Here is a 19,172-nt window from a genome sequence, read left to right as displayed (position 1 = left end):
ACGGAAAAACTAAAGAGGGGAGGTGGGGGATGGACACACAGAGAGACGATGGGAGAGAAGAAAGCGTCCCCGCGTCTTTGTCTTTGCTGCAGGGACTAATGGGACAGACTTAATAAGCAGCAGTGGGGGTGTGAGACGTTCCCTTCGCTCCACTTCCCCAGAATAGGAAAAGAGCCTGGTTATACGGTTGGGCTGCAGAGCAATGGAGCAGCGATTTCTGCACTTGTAAAAACAGTGGAGCAGCCAGCGCTCAGACAGACGGGCCGGCCTGCTGAGAACCAGCGAGAGGAACGCGTAACAACCACGCCGGCTCCTGCACAGCGCTGGGAGCCACCCATCTCCTTTTTCACGTGAACAAACACAAGCAGCCATAACATTCCCCCCATCACAAGTACAAATAGGCACACTGTATACTCAGCCACGCAGCACTAAACCCCAAATATTACATCACTGGATTAAAGCCGGGGCCATTACCTCATGAAATTAAAACGTGCAACACTCCACTGCTGGATTCTGTATCAACGGATCACTGCATGTTACAATGTAGAGTCAATTATCAAATCCGTTTATGGTGCAAAAAAAAGAGTATGATGTCGCTCAGCTAGAATGTTGAGGCAAAGAAGGAAAACTAACTAATGTGACGCCACAGTTTCTTACATATTAGACATCCTGGAATGACAAGACCTTAATGTGCAGAGAGGAAGAGTTGTCAGGTGGAAAACAGCACGCTTATTTTCATTTTTGGATGAAAAGGTTCAGATTACTTGTAAGACATTACATAATCCATAAATCCATTCACTCCACTGACATCGTGTATAACTTCTGCTCATCTGTCTGCCAGTCCTGAAAGGTAAAATTCACGAAATCATTTCTCTCGGCTTGTGTCATCCAAATGTACCCTGCCATTGAGTGTCAGACACTTCATAATGCTTGATATTCCTTTTTCCTATTCTGAGCTTTTCCGTGCATTGCCAACCAGCCAGCCAGCCACACTTCTGTCAAGATCCTTCATCCGCAGAGCCGGCAATATCATTTTCAAAACATACACACAGTGCTATTGTGTCTTTTACAGACACAGACACAGACACAGACACACACACAGTCACACACATAGATAGACACACACACACACACACACACACACACACACAAAGAATAGAATAGAATTCATAAATTATAAACGGCTTACGCAAGAGCCCGTCAGTGCACACGTTGGGTAATTGCCCTGCCGGATATTCAGAAGTCTACGGGACTAGAATTATGGATGTGTGGGTTGACAGAGTCTGAAATTCCAGAATTTCAATGTGCTGGATCCTGTCTCACACACATCTGTGTGTTCTAGGGTCCCTGTTATCCTCCTATATAAAAAAGACAATAAATCAAATGCAAAGAAGTGGAACCTTTCTTGACCTAGACGGCATTCCGATCAACCGCTAAGCACCTTGGCTGGCCTTTCAAAGCCTTTATTCCTTGACTGGGAGAAATGTTTGGGCAGAATAAATGAACTGTTACATTTTGGCCAGCTAGACGATGGGAGCCTTCATTGGGCCGGAGTTATTCCTGTTGAGGGGGGGCAGGGGCAGGTCTAATAAGAGACAGGCCAGCAGCAGTCTTGTCACTCGCCGAGAGGCTGGCAGACCCCTGCTGCTTAATTGGCACAGGCTCACTGCTAACAAGGGCTTCCTAGCAGCAGGGGGAAACAGACTGGGAGCACCGGGGCTGTGCGACGACAAAGCTTGCCGCGGTCCCCGAGAAACAATCGCACCGCTCGCTGAGGGAACACCTGACCCATTAATGAAAGAAATGGGAAGCTGATGTCTTTTTAATGAGAACGATAAAGCTCTTGAGCAAACTGCACCCCGGGCTTTGCTTTTTAAGAGCAGACTTGGCAGAATGGATAAGAGGTTTTTGCCTTTAAAGCGACCTGACTGCAACATTAGATCAGTTTTACATTCTTAGGGTTTTTCCTCAGGAGTTATTTACATTTTTTTTATAGAGTCTCTATAGCAATAGTTGGGATTTCTGTCAAGTTATTGTCCAATAACTCGACAACGCCACTTCCACCCCACTTCCACTCTCCGTCAGCACACGCTGTTGTAATAACAGCAGTAATAATAAACAGATGACTGGTTGTTCTGTTATTCTTTTAAAATAATGAAACAATGACAGGGCGGCTATCTGCTGAGCAAAGGGAGTTTGTGGATTTATGGCAGCTTTAAGGTATCCAACCAAATGGATCTCATCTGGAAGCAATGAAAACAAGAATAACACAAAGAATTGAAGATTAACAGGAAATGGGCACATTTAAAGAGATGTTGGAGTGGGGTGTAGGAAATCAAAAAGGGACAGTCAAGCTTGTCGAAACCCGTCCGGCGCTCGCAATCTGTTTTCTGACAGCACTGATGCGTCGTACTGCTTTGAAGCATACGATCCAGCTCTTCGCTCCACTCAAACAACACAGCGTTTATGAAATGTAAACATTGACAGTTCACCAGGCCATACTGAGCTCATAAAACCAGACTTCCAAAATCCTCCATTCGCCATCCATGAGATTGAGGTACATCAGAGCGTGACGAGCTCCCAGCAACAGCAGTTATCTAACAAAAGACAGACGAGATGAAGAGACCCCCGAAATGTGCACGGATACGCTTTGGGCTCTCAGGATGAGAACCGTTGCTGCCTCCTCCAAAGCCCGGAGAACCAGAGGGAAAGATCTACGACAGGGTGCCCGGCCTGGCAGATCTGAGGAATCTGCAGACAGCTGGATAATTACTGCTCGAACAAATGTGTTTTGTGATCGTGATAACAGCTGCCGGGTCCCTCTGAAGTTGCTGGTGAGAGAGAGGTTTACATCTCTGGAGGCGAGGGAACAGCGGCGGTTTAAGCTGTGGGATCATCCACTGCGGCAAACAACAACAACGACACAGAACAGAGTTGCAATAAATGAAGCTATTTGGCGGTTTCGACAGATGTGATACACCAGCGCGATCATATGATTCATCAGATAATAATTTTCAGTGTAATTCAAATTTTCTTGTTTGTATTCGCATCAAAAATGTCTTTGGCACTCATAATGGAAAGCACACAAGCAAAAGCAATTTACAAAAGGTCAAACGTAGCACGTCGCAGAACATAGCGCTCTCTAATTGAGCTGCTATCATAAAAAAAAGATGCTGTGAAATGCTGCAAAAATGCAAGAAGCTCAGAGTTTTCCCGGTTTTATGAGTCATACAGCAGAGTTAAGTGCTTAGACGAAAAGACAGCATCTATTTATTGCAACAAAACGGCAACGCTGAGGAAAATGTTCTTGTTTATGACATGAATAGTTTTGGAGTGTGTGTGTGTGTGTGTGTGTGCGTTTCAACAAACTGTGGTGGATTTGTTGCAAATTGTCATAACTACATTGTTGGTATACTTGTAAAAAGCAGCCAGTATGAAAATTACAATAACACAATATGTACAACGCCGACATTTAACTGATGGTTTATTTTGCGCTGATTATAACCACAGCGGCTTTCATGTAACTGTGCGGCGCTCGTAAGTCTGATGAATGTGTCTCTGTAAGAGAAAGTTGGCTCTGTACCGTCGCCTGTCATCTCTCCATCCTACAGGAATTCTCTATAAACAAGAGGTGCGTCTCCCCCCGGCTACACCTTTAATTGTTTTCTTTGCTCGCAGTCCCCCGCAGGCCGTTCTCATACGACTGATACCTTAAAACGCTGCCAAGTACTAGATTGGTTCAATTTGAAAGGGCGGGCGGAAAACAAAGAGAGATTTATCCCCCCAGACTAGATATACTTACCTGTGCTCACCTTTAGGCTTGTTAGGGCCGATCCCATTTTCAGACGGCTTAAATCATTGCATTATTCACCAAAGGGTTGGACCAACATTTGCTTTGATGATGAAGCTTTGGTGTCGGTGTTGCCCAAAAAATCCAATCCATCTCCAACCAAATATTAGTTATTAGACATTGGAAGGGATTGCAGGAGTCACGTCTAACCTTTAGGCCTTTGGATGCAGGTATGCTGGTTGTCACTCAGGAGGAATCCTTCTCTGCAGCGGCACTCGTAACTCCCCATCATGTTGACACAGATCTGCTGGCATCCGCCGTTGCCTTCTGAACACTCATCCACATCTGACAGGAGACACACACACACACACACACAGGAGAAAGTTCATTAAAATAAACTAATTAAACATAAAACATTGTCTGCAGGTTACCTAGGGTTACATCAAGACCCAATTAATTGGCAAATAATACGTGCTAATTAAACAAAAGTGGCTAGAGTGCTTACATGCATGATGTAGCTCGGTAAGAATAAGATAAATTGTTTTGGAAAAAGAGCAAATGGAATGAGAATTTAACATTGGTTTTATTTCTGGATTTTTTTTAGGTGAAATTACAATTAAATAAATGAATAAAAAGTTTTACTTAAATTCCAAAACATTTAATTGAAGAGAAATGAGACCGTAAATCCCATGTACATGAATCTCCACTTTGTTTGCTCCTCTTCCCCTCTCAGCCCTTTATTTGGGGTTTATAACTGCTCACTTCCGCAATCCAGTACATAACATACAACCGCAGAGGTTGTGGCTTGAGTGCAAAGTTACACAAAAACCATTTGTTTTGGTATCGCAAGCAGCCGGGAGAGTTTGTCTGAAGCGATCTAAGCAGTTTGTGTCTGTCTAAATGGTGATGTGACATGACAGCAGACTAGTGCTGCACTGAAAACCTCCAACTGTGCACCACCAAGTCATAAAAGTGCACATGCAGCACAATCCTCTGGTGAGTGGGAAACCTGATCCACCTAAGCCAGAGTACCTGCTGATGACGAGTGTCTGTCAGCCCCATGACTGCAGGAATGCGGGGAGCGGGAGGAGGAGGAGGGGGGGGGGGGGGGGGGGGGGGGGGGGGGGGCTCAGGGGAGGTGTAGAGGAAAAAAAGCAGAGATGGAAAGAGCTTGAGATGAGACGTGACGGGGGGAGCAGAGGGGAACCGTGTGAATCCACCTGAAGGGCACACAGAGGTGTCGCCTGAGGCCAGGAGACAGACACAGATCACAAAGAGGAGCTGCTGACTTGTATCATTTTGTGCTGATGGTGAACTGTGCACTTCCAGCTGTTCTGCTGTCCTGCTGGCAAGAATCGTTATTTGATTAAAAACAAATGAAAGTCGGAGGAACACCTATTCATTGGTGACATCTTCACTTTCACAACTGAAGCTGGTGCCAAAGTCCTTCATCTGCCTCCAGCCCTCAGCTGTCAGATGTTAGCAGCCCTGTGCGTGACTGTACTGTGGCTCTGGAGGTGACGCTCCATCTCCTCTCCGCCCCTGGAGACCTACGCTCTGTCCCTCACTACCGGCCGCTCTGGAACCTTATCCATCCCGCTGCTCGACGCATCAATAATCTGATGTGTACACAAGCCTTTTTTAATAAGCCGTCATGCGAAACTAATTTACTGTCTATTTGTCCAGTCGGAGAAGGCCTCTAGATTAAGTTTCCTTTCTGGGGAATTCTCAGAGCGACCACTTCACTCTGTCCTCCTCCTTTTCTCCACACAGAAATGCAAAGAAGGCACATGGACGTGCATAAACATCTCCAAACATCTAAACACAGGCACTCAAAGCGACACCTGACAGCAGACCTGAGACCTGATGGTTGATAAGAAGGTTAGTGGCGCGTGACCCTCTTATGCTCGCCATGTCTGTCATGTTCTGTTCTCACATTCTCTCCTCTCAACATAACGTGTCATGTCATTGGAGGCCATCACTCGACAGCCAGGTGAGGCTGTGCCACCTTCCAAAAAACGCCTGAGCAGCAGAGTTAACGTCAAGACTTGAAGGCGAGAGAAAAAAGGAGGGCAGTTGGGGCAGGTTTGAAGTCAACCATGTGGCTGCCTAGGTGCTGACCTCACGGTTTCATCTCTCCATCATGAAAAAAAGAGGAGAAGACCTCCGAGCAAACAGCAGCCGCCAGCATCCTACAGCTGCACCTTTGCAGATAAACTGTTTGCAGAAGCGGGGAAGCTGTAACTCCACAGCTCATGTAGACAAACACCCTAACACACATACAATCTCTTTCCCTATCCCTCAAACACACACACACTTATAAATCCCTAAAAATTCAAACAAGTTAAAGCTCCACAAACACAAGCGTCCTCAACACAAGCACAAAATGCCCATGAGATATGCAGCCAGCCTCTGAAGGCCCAGGGGGAATTCTCTTTCCATACCCTCGGCTCATCAATGAAGGTTTCATTTCCTGATTCCTTCATCCCTCCAAATGAGGCGTCGCCTGTCAGTAGATCTCTCCTGTTTAAATAGCTCCCATAATTGCCTGTGTTGTGTGCTGGGCAAGGCTGGCGTCCAAAGCAAATATTTCCAAACGGAAAGGGGTTCTGGCATGGCCAGGAGAAGTGCTCATGTTATTTGGACTTAAAACATTTTTAAAAATTCTCTAGAGGACGGAAAAAAAACGTCTTAATCAAGTTAAAAGCGCTGCCTCACTTCTGAAAAATGAGACATGTCTCTGCTCTATCCTTGCTTTACTGGAGGAGACGAGGGGGAAAGGAACATTCAAACGGAGAGAGATTAAGAGATTGGTTGTGTTTGCAAAGGCCATGTCCGCTGGTTTCTCAGATAGCCTTGACTGTATATATAACATTTGGCCTTGTGCTGAGCTTTAGAGCCGTGTAAACATGGCAGTTGAGTTACAGAAACTCCCGAACCCTCTCTCGCTTTCTATGTCTAAGTTTCAGTAACTTTCCCGGAGATTTGTGAAGGTGGGAGAGGAGGAAGAGGAGGAGGAGGAGGAGGGGGAGTGAAAAACTACGGCCGTCTGTCATCAAAGCTGCTCATGCGTTCATCCCAACGCAGGGAGAGCCAGCAGACAGAACTGTCTCTGTGGTCTAGACAGAGCAGAGACGAGGAGGTGAGTGGACGGACACTGGCCTGTTCAGGCATTTCATTTACAGGAGTTAAAGAGGCACACACACTCTTTAATAAGGCAGCAAACCGGAGCCATGTGCACAGACGGGCGTCAAAACAGCTGGGGGGCCGAGCCGCGCTGCTGCAGTGGGCCAACAGACGTCAGCTCGGCTCGCTGGAGCATCAGTAAGCAGGGTGTGGCACACACACACACACGCACACACTCACACACAGCTAGCTCAAATTAAAACACTATCACTTTATCTTCTTTTTAACTGCATTACAGTGTTTCCTCTCTCTTCTGGAGTTCAGTGACGCAGCAGATTTTTCCCGACAGAGCAGCGATCAGGTCTGAACTCGACCTCGGAGGACAAACAAAAACAAACATTCAGGCCTAATCCAGCACAAGTCCGCTGAAGTCGCATAAATCAATAGGATGCAGGAAGTCGTGATCTTTCATTCGAGGAACAGACGATCTTAGCAGCCAAGCTTCTCTCTCAGACAGGAAGCTGATGCTACAGGACACTTAAGAGTGACTCTTAGTTCCAGCGCTTCCTCCTGCTTTGCTGCTCAGACACGCAGAGCCAAAACCACATTTGCTACACAAACATGCATCAAATCTTTGTTTAACATTCTTAAATTATCAGTCAGAGTAGATTTTTATGCGATTACATAAACAAAACTAATGAAGCTCTGATTGAACTCAGGCCTTTTAGACTTTGGGCCCCGTTTCCCAGGTAACCATTCTGGTAAATAAGCGCAGACTTAGATTCCACTTCCAATCTCTTGCCAAGTTCTTTCCTAAATGAAAAACTATGAGCTAAGATCATACTAAGTGGTATTTCTCTTTTCCTCCAAAACAAGTCTGGAAGTATTTTAAAAACAAACCCAAGGATAAGTGTTTGGGTGGACAGCCTCATGCCAAGCAGACGAGAGGCCCTGCGTTGACGTCTGACGGCTCCCAGTCTGCTTGATGCTTACACCCCTAATCCCAATCTCAGGCTTGAGTTTCCCTCAAAGCCCTGCCAGTGGGCTCAGCTGGAATTGTTCATTTCATGGTGGATGGGACTGAACAATCCTGAGCGAGGGAGGGAGGGAGAGAGAGTGTGTGTGTGTATGTGTGTGTTCATATACTCTTCAGTAGCTCGGGCTAATGCGCAGGGTGTCAAATCCGTCCCTTAACTCATCACTCCTGACTCGCCCTCCCTCCCTCCTCCCTCCTCCTCTCAACTCTGGAGAGAATCTCGTGTCCAAACCTGATCCTCGCCTGTCTCGACAAAAAAAGCCAAGCGGCTGCACGCTGGCGAGAGGGCGGCAGGTCTGCATCTGTATCAGCGGAAGGGAAGCATGAGGAGGCTACGTGCCGAGCTCCTGCAGTGTGTGCGTGTGTGTGTGTGCCGTCTAGAGCCCCTCTGGGTACAATCAGTCTCATTCTGATGCAAGGCGAGGGGTTAAAGTGACACTCCACTCAAAACCATGTGAATATCAAACACTTGTCCTTTGCAGTCTCCTCACAGCAGCTTTGGTCTGTTTGATTTCCACGTTACAAAGGGAGCAGTTTTGGCAGCAGAAAGATCAGATCGTGCAGCACCGTCTTCCTCTTCACTGACCGGCCATACAAACACTTGTTGCACCTGCATGAATACATCAACAACACACACACTTTGTCCCTGCAGCAGCCTGGGTGCAAAGAAACATTTTCCATAGTGTACTGAGGAAATTAGTGTTTAAGAGCAAGAAGATGGACGGCAGAAGGAAACAACACTTTGATACGACTCAACGGAAATCTACCGGACTAAAGCTGTATGACGGAAATGAAAAGCAATCATGGGAAACTTCCAGGCCTACAGATAATCACTCTGTCCTGATTTCATCCGCCCAACGGTCAGCAAGCTTTAACAGACGGGGAATCTAATCCGAACCAGAATCAAACGTCCGCTCCAGTGAAGGAGCGACGGATCTTATCTTCAGCGCTTTGGCTGGAGTGGCCGAGGCACTTAAAAGGAACGCGTTTGAGGGTGCAGCAGAGGCTACGGGGAGAATCAGCATGACGCTCTTTGATGATTACCCCCCCACACACACACACCACCCTGATCCTGCCACCGCCGCGCCATCAGAACCTGGTCAATAATACATCAGTCTGAAAGCTCCTGTTTGATTAGTCAACCTGGCAGCTCCCCTCGCTCCCCCCCCCCCCCCCGGAGGATTCCGAGTCCCAGGGCGCTGACTCATCCAAGCGATAAGTCCAAAAAAAGAGCAAAACTTCAGGAGCAGATTGAGGCGACAGATAAAGCTCATCAAAGCACAGAGCGATCAAAGATGGCAAAGAGATGTGACTGTACAATTAAACCTCAAACACTCAAACAGTGTCAACCGGTTGTGACGCTTTCTCGGGCTGTTCTTCAAGCCTCCTGTAATGACATTGTGTTATAGATCTTGTTAGTCTTTGGGGAAGGTTAAAGTAAAAGGGCATTCATTTGCTTATAGATTGCACGGGGAATTGCGCTACGCTGAATCAATACAAACCAAATCAGTGTTGGTCAATAGACATCAAAGGAACGCGGCCTGTTAATCTGTGTGCAGGCTGTGAGCTACGCCGGGTCGCCTGGCCGTAAAAGGGAAACTGCCAGCTATGAAGCGGCACCGCCTGATGAGCCGAGATCAAAAAAAAAAAGGAAGGATACGCAAATAATGGAGCAGAAATACCTATCACTTAGGACACGGCGGCGGCGGCGGCGACGTTGATCTATATTTACTGTAGAGCGATCACGCGGGCGTAACGTCCTCAAAGTCCCACTCAGGGCTGCGCAAATGACACTTCCACTTAACGAGAACATAAGTAGCAACACAAGGATCTTTATTTTTTTACTTGTACGTGTAATTTCCTGCTCTAATCAGTGCCAGGTGATGATATTTATAGGACTTCAGACTCCCGGATAGCTGCGCGTTTAAGAGAACGGCACATTTGTGGTGTTTGTGCAGATGCTTATGTTATTAAGCTACTTTAGAGAGCTGGCTGAAACGCCAATGATAGGGAGATTTTGGTTTCTGCAGGACCTAAACCAAAAACACACAGGTCATAAATGTGGGGATGTTGGTGCTGCAGTGGGAACTAATAGGCTTCCTGCATCTGGTTTTCATTGAGAGGAGGATGTGTGTTTTGGATTAAATTGACATTGATTCCTCTGTTTTTCCTAAGACCCTAAAAATCCTTTACCGCCTGGTCTTGAAAGAGGTGAAGTGATTAAATATCAGCCCTCTCACCTCAGTGAGACAACAGTCAGGACGCGTATAAAAGACGTAATCGCCTTTTTATGCTTCACTTCTGCACGTGCGGAGAGTCGGAGCGGTGCTCAATGGCGCCGTATGAGCTCAATTATACAGTGAGTGACATGACGGGAGCACGGTGCCGCTGTGCTGCGTCGCTTCCACCTTGACGGCTATTCTGACATCTTTGTGAGCCGCGGGGGGGGGGTGACAGACAGCCAGCACCTCAGAAACCGGGAGCATCCCCCCGCCGAGACGCGGCCTGGCATTCTGCTTCACGCTCTGTTGCCTTCCGCCACCGCCCAGTGTCATTATGCTGCCAACACATCCAATTACGCTGAGCTGCGTGGCCCGTGCCGACGCGGGCAAACAGAGAGCGTCTCGACGGGTGTTGATGTGTGATGTGTGCGTTTGTTTGTGTGTGTGTGTGTGTGTGTGCTTCAGGCCCGACTTGTGACTTGTGTCCCTGAAATGACAGTCACACAAAGAGGTGGCTACATGGAAAAGGAGAACAGAGGGAGGGGAGAGGAGGGGAGGGGAGGGGAGGGGAGGGGGTGCAGGTGGGGGCCTTAGAGGGCAGCTGGCATAGAAAGCAGCTGGTACGGACTCGACGGGAGTGTGTAGGTCACCTGGCAGAGCTCCACGCTGTAAATACTGAGGCCAGAGGAAATAAAACCGAATGGCTTTAGCTTTGTCGGAACAGAGAGAATCACCTTGAAGATCTGAGAAACTTTCAGCGGTTAACATCAAAACATGTGGGACTTTTTTTGCAACGATCCTGATCCTGATTTTATGATTATAGAATTCGTTATCACAATAACTGCTCTCTCACTGGTCTGGTCCGGTCCCGTCTGGGCTCCAGGCCCTCCAGGGGGGACTCGGGGACTAATCTCCTCTCAGGGGGGCCAAAGGAGCTTTAACTTTACAAGAGGAAGTTGGGGGCCTCAGCATGAAGCCTCGGCTATACCTCTTCCTCTTTTCTCTCTTCTTTGGGGATGAGGATTATCCCCTGAGCAGTCTGAGCATTAGAGTGAGTTCAATTCTCCAGAAAACGAGAGTATTTATAGTCCTTTGGATGTTTGTGTAATGAGTTTGCTGTATGATTCTACCAATTATATAACGATTAACTGGTTGCATCTTTCAGTCTTTGAGTCTTTACGGGAATATTGTGAGTAACAATTTCTCTGCACTCTTCTACTTCTTCTGATCAACAAAGAAAAACCCAAAGGAAGAAGAAGTCAAGACAGAAAAGCTCTCTCCTTGAGTCATTGTGCGTCTGTGTATCTCACAGCGACAAATTACATCAAAGGGATCGATGCAACCAATCTGGCTTTGTCGAAACAGCAGCGGCCTCCCGACCATACATCGCAATTTCACACCTGCGCGTAAAGGCGGCAGCTGATCCCCAGCATGGCAAATGATCCACACGCAACCCCAACGCAAGTGTTAAATGGTTCAGAAAATAACCGTGCGACACGCCGTACATACAAGCCGAAGTGTGAGAGAGACGGAGACAGACAGAAATACAGCAGGAGTCGAGTCCTGACATGTTTACGATCAAACCAAAGGTTGTCAGGGAGAGAGGAGTGTTTTCGATTCTGGCTTTTCCTTAATCCCGGCGTTACAGTTCATCAAGTGCATGTGGGGTTGATATGCAGCCTTGTGTGCCCGCATGGAAAGCGTGCGGGTTGTCTCTGTTGCTAAGTGAGCAGCGATAAGTATTTCTGTCATCACCTCAGCTTGAATAGGGAGTCACGCAAACGCAAGGCGGCTACATCTGCGCCGCCCCGCCGTATCAGGTGAAGTGCTGCGGTGTCAAAGATCTGCCGAGGGAGCAGCGGGGTCCGGCAGGCAGAGGAAGGGAGCGAGGCGTGGAAGACGGGAAAAGAGGGGCCGAAGTACACGTTCAGCAGCTTCACACAGCGGGAAGAGTGTTTTCCCCTTCATTTCATAACCTTTTAAGTGTAATAAGTTCTCCGTGAGGCTAATACGAATGGGACAGCGGTGAAATATTAAACCATGGGAAAGTATGCTCGGCTGACGGCTCACTCACAGCTCCCAGCTCGGGGTCAGGCGCTTCATAAATTCACCCCTTTTAGTCGGAAAGGGGAGAGAGGAAAAAAAACGTCCTTTTTCCATTTGTGAGAAATACATTTAGCGGCAACCTGCTATGTGGAAGAAGGAAACAGCTAATGTCCAATAAGAGCTCTATTCAGCTCTGAAACATATATTACCATCCAGGATGTGACATTAGACATGCAGGGGGAAGAATTTATGCAACACCATGGGTTATGTCAAGTCCAGTAGGAGACTTGACACATGCATGTTTAACATATATGTGCTCTCTACAAAAGCCCTTTATAACAACTTTCCCCCCTGAGAGGTTTCCCTGAATACTGAGGTGGACTGCTTTGAAAACGCACACACACACACACACACACACTCACACACTCACACACCAACAAGGCAAACACTCGTCACACACTCACCTAGACAATTGTGCCCGTCATGTGCCAAGCGGAAGCCGTCGTAGCATGTGCACCTGTAATTTCCCGGGATGTTGATGCACTCGTGGACGCAGCCGCCATTGTAGTCGGTGGCGCATTCGTCCACATCTGCAGAGAGACGAAACAGAGAGAGAGAGATCTGAGAGAGGGAAGTTTGGGAAGATCCTCTACATTTAAGGTCATTATGGAACACTGTGATCATCTACTGTGACTGATGACTAAATCAGTCATTGGATCATTTATTCAAGGCTCACTGGTTTTACTGAGCAAATGCTGCTAGAAATGCGACACCCGACCTGCTGGAAGAGCGCAGAGAGAACGATTTCATCGCGGTTGGACAGACTGAGTAAAGTTGTCCGTTACGGTTATGGTGATGGTGGTTGAGGAGACACGAGTGCGCTTCCACTCGGCTCTTTCTGAGCTCGTTCAGGGGCGATGATCTCGGGCCCCTTTGCCCGTCTCGCTCGGCCCTTAATTGGAGCCGACAGCAGAGGGACGAGACTGAAACGAAGACGCTCTCTCGTGTTCTTTGATTCAACCGTCGCTCTCCTACTGCTCGCCCAACATCAAACACAACCGGATTGAACAGTTTTCCTGCATTCCAAATGAACAGGAATCCTGCTTTCCTTCCTCTCAAACAGGAACTAACCTTAAATTCTACACCTAAAGAGCTCTAATGTCAAAAATGTAAATGAAAGTCAGTTTTATGATTTAGTCTCAAATGACTTCACTTTAAAGAAACACATGCTGTACTTCTGTGCTGGATTTAATGTTCAAAGCAAAGTCGACCTCTCACCACTACATTTTTCTGTCAATTCAATAAAGCCCAATTTTATGACTTGCAGGCGGAAAGCCACGAAAAACACACGAAAAATTAAAGAACAATGACAAGTAAGGAAAATATGACATGATGAAATATGGTTTTGTAATAATGCTCATAAAAACGGTGGGATGTAATGACCCAGAGCCCTTGGGCACTGCGAGAACGGGCGCTGGGCTGTGGAAATATCCCGGCTGGTTGTGGCAGGAAACCCTGACCGCCGCTTCAGCCACTATCTTAATTCTGCTCCTCCAACATGTGTAGGAAATTTACTGCTTCATTTCATCCTGTCGCAAAAGGAAGCGCTCTGCACCTGGCGTTCCCTTTCCTCCGCCGCGCCTTGCTTCTCACATTCGTAAGCTCTAATGAGTTATTTTCTGCGAGAGACAGAAGCTCCTAATAGGCCCGTCACTATGACCCTGGGGGGGGGGAGGGGGGCGTTGCAGGGACGAGGCGAATAAACTTCAAATCTACTGTAGAAAAAGGGAAATACAGACAAAACAGTAGGAGAAAATTAGTGCTTTACCTTCACAATGTTTGCCGTCGCCTTTGTAACCTGACTTGCAGATGCATTTGTACGACCTGAGGGTGTTCTGGCAGATGGCGTCAATGCTGCAGTTGTCCAGGGCCTCGGCACACTCGTCCACATCTGGAAAAGACAACAGTGAGACGTTGGTTGATGGCATCTGACAGGTGTCTCTCAACCTTAGTTTACCCACAGGTAATAAAGGTATATTTTACTGTAGGGTAACCATAGCAACAGTGCATCTGCATCCTGCTGAGGACTTTGCTGCTGATATGTGGCCATAGAGCAATAACACACTGAGAGCTGTGCGGATGTAGAAAATAAGTAAGGAGCAATGTTCCCTCTAAGCTGCGGGCGTGCGCAATCACGCACTACTCGCACATTCTCAGCGCACAAGAAAATCTATGCTGCGCATAAAATAAAATTCAACATAAACTGTAAATGAATTAGACCAATAACCTTTTTTCTGTACCATTTTGCAATGTAACTCAGTGAGTGACAGGTGTCACTTACGCTACGCGACGATCGCGGACACTCAAGTCCAACAGATGTGAATCCAACTGACAATCATTAGATGAATATAATAAATATTTATGTATAATCTTGGTGTCCGATTTCACAATCATAACAAATCATTAGAAAAATCCCTCTACTGGCCAAACAACCGCCACTCAACATGATCTTTGCATATTGCTATATATATCATCATTCTATGTGCATAAAGAGAATGATGAAATAACACAAAAAGAAGCTGTTTGCGCGTTGATTCTAAGCCTAATGTGTGGGTAAACATACAATTTATGCCATTTTGAGGAACCTTTGTTCCTACATAATGAATACAAGCCAGTTATTGATTCTGCTGCAGTGACCTTTAATTAATCACAACACTGAATTCTGAAAACAAGATTCACACTAACCTTCTAACCAGAAAACACAAATCCTGTGTATTGCACTCGGAATCGTGAATAACTGAGACAAAATAAATTCAATATAAAGGTTATCATTGAGTAATTGCTACATCGATGTTAAGGTATGAGGGACAGAATGTGGAAAGATAAGCACTGAAATGGATTTACACAGCATGATCAGGTTCGCCTTCATGGAGCCCCTAATCCCACCAAATCCCAGTTAACCGGCCCAGGTGTTTAGGATTACCCCCCTACACACAGACTAAGGGCATCTTAATAAGGTTTACATAGTTTCCAATATCCATTCTTATCACAAACCCTCTGCAGGAGCCGGCTGATCCCACTGGGAAATGACCTGCAATCTAAACCCCTCAGCTTAGCATATTGGATATATCGGGCCTTTCCTGGAGGACACATTTGCTGTGGCAATAAGGACGGAAGCGGTCACGCATTACATCGTCTGTAAACGTGTCACAACTCGTCAAATAATACTTTGCATCAGCACATACTGTATACTTGGACCATCCAGATATAGAGGTGGCAGCTAACACATTATAAAGACCAAAACAACACCACTATTATTGTAATTAGTTGTCTTTTTCATTGCTGTATAGTTTATTCTTCATAGCATCCTGTTAGGAATTAAGTATAGTGATGGCAGCTCTTGTTAAGTTTCTTTTAAGCCTTTTAACAAAGCAAGAGCTGCCCAACGGCTGTATTGATTTATATTATGTGAGCACAATATCAATCCTCCTGGGGCGGCGCCAGCATCCCCTCTCCACACTGATTGTCTTCCAGGATAAGAGAAGGAAAAGCCACATGAGGAAGTGTTTTTCAATAGAGGCGGTATTAATCATAGCTAAATATCTGTCTTATTGTCAGGTTTCTTGGCTCTGAGTCTCGGTGGTAATTAATATTCATTATGACAGAAACTCAAAGAATTCTTCCTTTCATCTGGTTATTGATGTTCCCATCTGGAGCATCAGTTCTCTTTATCTTTGCAGTCTACAGCATTGTTGACTCTGTTGGGCCGGACGCACATACAGACAGTCTCTGTCTCACACACTGGCACTTTCCACAAACACAAAATCCAAATTCAGAAGCAAAGATGATAACACAAATAAAGCTGCACAAAAGGACTTGAAAGTTAGAGAGGTTAAGCGACTTTGTGGAGAAATTCAGTGATTAAAAACTACAAATACTGGAGAAAAAAAGCTGTTGTTCTAAATCACCGACAGATATTTGGTGTTAGGATATAACAACACATGATACCAAATAATTTGAATCAAGTGTTAAATGAATGACGAAGTTTGGTGCTGTAGGATGTAAGGAGGAGGTAGTTATAATCCCTCCCCCACCCCAAACTCTCCCTCCACCAATCAATAAAAGTTGGCAACCTATTACAGGCATCTGTTTATACACACTGCTGCTTTAGAAGAAGACATCAATACTTATAAAAACTATTAACATATTCCTAAAAATAACATGTCACAGGGGAATACTTGTATCCCAAAGCACAGTCAAGTCAAGCTTATCATTCTGAGAGCAAGCAAGCGAGAGAGAGAGAGAGAGAGAGAGAGAGAGAGAGAGAGAGAGAGAGAGAGAGAGAGAGAGAGAGAGAGAGAGAGAGAGAGAGAGAGAGGGGTTCGTTGTGGTTCAAAGGTTATTGAGGAACTTCCACTGTAAAAGCACTATCATCATTTCATCATCTTATGTAAGATTTAATGTGCACAAAATGTAGGAACAGTAGACTAGAATTCATTCAGGAGTTACAGGGGGGACGATATTAAACCCGGCACCGTTATTTTTTACGCACGCAGGCGCCGGGAACGTCACGGACAACACGTTAAGGTTGCAGGGGGGACGATAATAAACCCGGTACCGTTGCGCGCGCGGGCGCCGCGAACGTCACGGACAACACGTTTTTGCTTTTAGATTATTTCCGGCCACCGGGACCAACGTCCGAAAGCACCAGCGTGTCTGGCCCCTCCTGTAACTTACAGGGGGGTTGCAGGGGGGACGATATTAAACCCGATACCAGTTTTGCGCCGGGAACGTCACGGACCACTGTCCGTAACTACCGGTGGTAAAAAGCAAAAACGTGTTGTCCGTGATTTCCACCGGCAAGTGTGCCGGCAAGGGGGGCCCCAAAGAAAAAGATTGAGAACCACTGCAATACCACTGCAGTAAGAAATATCACAAAACAAAGATAAAGCGTGTGTCAAACGCGGATCAGACATTCTGCATGTAAGGTTTGAGCTAAACTTGTAGGAGGTGATGCAAAAAAAATGTTTTAGGGAAAGATTGTAATCAGAAAATCTAATTAGGCAGCAAATGGGCGTGGCCTATATGCATGGATCAAAAAGGAACACCTGCTTGCCACATTACATTGTATAACATTACACTGACGGACTGGAATCAAACCAGCAAATTAAGCATTTGAAAGATGCTCATCTTTGATACTGAACAACCAAATGTCCCCAGATATTTGGGACACACCAATTTTTTTGGTATGATGTACAAAATGTGACAAAACACATTCAGGCCTGCGATGATCAAAACACAAGCATGAAATGAACACGCTGAACTCCCACACTGCCCTCGCTGTGAGCTGCACGGCCCTGCAGTAAATACAAATTAAGATCCTGGCTACAAACTGTAAAAGTCCGTGTCCAATGGTGCTGTGTTTGAAAATCCACCCATAAAGGTATTGGGAGCCTTCCAACTGACAAATGGACAACAAAGGCGAAAATGTGCCGGTCTTGTTGGAAAGCTAAAATGCCTGTGCCATGGAAATAAACATGTCAGAATTAATACATCCTTCTTTTCAGACCGGAGGACGCTGCTCTGAAGGCATGAGGAAAAAAACAGGCGGTACGTTCAGTAATGCTGCCCTGGTAATTGAGTCATGCCCAAGATGAAAAGATTGTGTTTTTCATTGAGAGTTTCTTTCATTCTTTTGTGTTGAGGTATCAAAGTTATTGGGAACAAGTTAAGGCAGCGGAGGTTGGAGTCGGTGCTTTGAGACCAGGATGAATAAACAAAGTCAAAACAACAAAACCGGGGGAGAAGAGGGAGATGTTGGGCAATGTTAAAATGTTTAAACAGTTTCCTCTGGGGAATGTGTCATGTCGGATATTGCTGCTGCAGCTCTCTGCTGGTTCATGTGTTTCAGCATATTAAAGCTGCAAATAGCTCCAGTCTCTGTTTAAACCCACTGACACCGGTGGATTATTGAATTCAATGATTTTGCAGGATGAAACTGTCCTTACATTAATAACTTGTTTTGTCTTCCCCCCGGAACAGATTCACTTCATGCTCTATTGTATGCTTAATAAAACTATAAACTCTGCCGTGTGTCAAACAGCCAAATCCTTCAGTGCTTTGAACACAGCAATGCAGCCTTTTCAGTTTTGGGAGTGGAAGCTGATCGTAATAATAGAATTTATTTAATTTTATCAATTTTACCAGCTAAAGCCCTGTAATGTCCTCACAGAGGGTTATTAGGAAAATTACTGTGAAGCCATTAGTCCATTTGCTCCCTGCTTTTATGCTGCACATGTAAGCCGGCGCTACAGGCTGAGGGCTCCTGGCTGTGGAGGTGAGACCCTGTCAGAGGTGCTTTTCCTCCCTGATTTATGGGAAGGCCCTGGGATAAGCGGTGTATTTAGCTGTGCCGGCTGGAGGGGGTGTTAGCGGGGATAAGACTGAGAGGGGAGAGTGTGAGTGTGTGGGAGAATTGTAGGACCGAAGGTGTGTAGTTCAAACATAGGGTAATGTTTACTTTGTGTGTTGAGACCCTCGCTGTTTGCTTTGCCCCCCCCCCCCCCCCCCATCCCATCACCTTTCCTTCTGATACAGAAATAGACTGAGTGGAGTCGGGACACCCATAGGTGTACCTTTACTCACGCTGCCTGCAGCCACGCCAGAATAATAGTCAAATAATATGGACCAACTTGTGCATTCGCTTGATAAAAGCAATGAAATATTCAGCTGTGAATGATTGTGCTGCAACTTTGAAACATTTGCATGATTTGCTCTGAGGCATTAAAAGACGAAAACATTACTCTGTCTCAAAAATGGCATTTTCAGAAGAAATCCGTTTCACGAGTTAAAGAGGAAGGGCGCCGAGTTCAATCCTATAAAAAGGTGCTCTTAGGATCACAGTGTTTGTATTACTGTGTATAATTACAAAGCAACAAGTATTGTAATTATC

General features: G+C 46.0%; 1 protein-coding gene across 2 annotated transcripts in view; it reads right to left on the bottom strand.

Annotated features, from left to right (window-relative positions):
* Positions 1 to 19,172, bottom strand: part of scube3 (signal peptide, CUB domain, EGF-like 3) — a 59,498-nt gene that overhangs the window by 29,983 nt on the left and 10,343 nt on the right. For both annotated transcript variants that reach the window (XM_076167095.1, XM_076167096.1), the window contains exons 2-4: positions 14,049 to 14,171; positions 12,685 to 12,810; positions 4,001 to 4,135 (exon numbers count right to left, since the gene is read on the bottom strand). In XM_076167095.1, the coding sequence (XP_076023210.1) occupies positions 4,001 to 4,135; positions 12,685 to 12,810; positions 14,049 to 14,171 (384 nt within the window). The remainder of the gene's footprint in view (positions 1 to 4,000; positions 4,136 to 12,684; positions 12,811 to 14,048; positions 14,172 to 19,172) is intronic.

Source organism: Genypterus blacodes, unplaced genomic scaffold (genome assembly GCF_046128005.1).
Source record: "Genypterus blacodes isolate CSIRO-AG114 ecotype Tasmania unplaced genomic scaffold, CSIRO-AGI_Gbla_v1 ptg000156l_1, whole genome shotgun sequence".
In the NCBI taxonomy this organism is placed as follows: Eukaryota; Metazoa; Chordata; class Actinopteri; order Ophidiiformes; family Ophidiidae; genus Genypterus; species Genypterus blacodes.
Note: the sequence above shows the minus strand (reverse complement) of the source record. Positions and strands in the feature narration are given on the sequence as shown.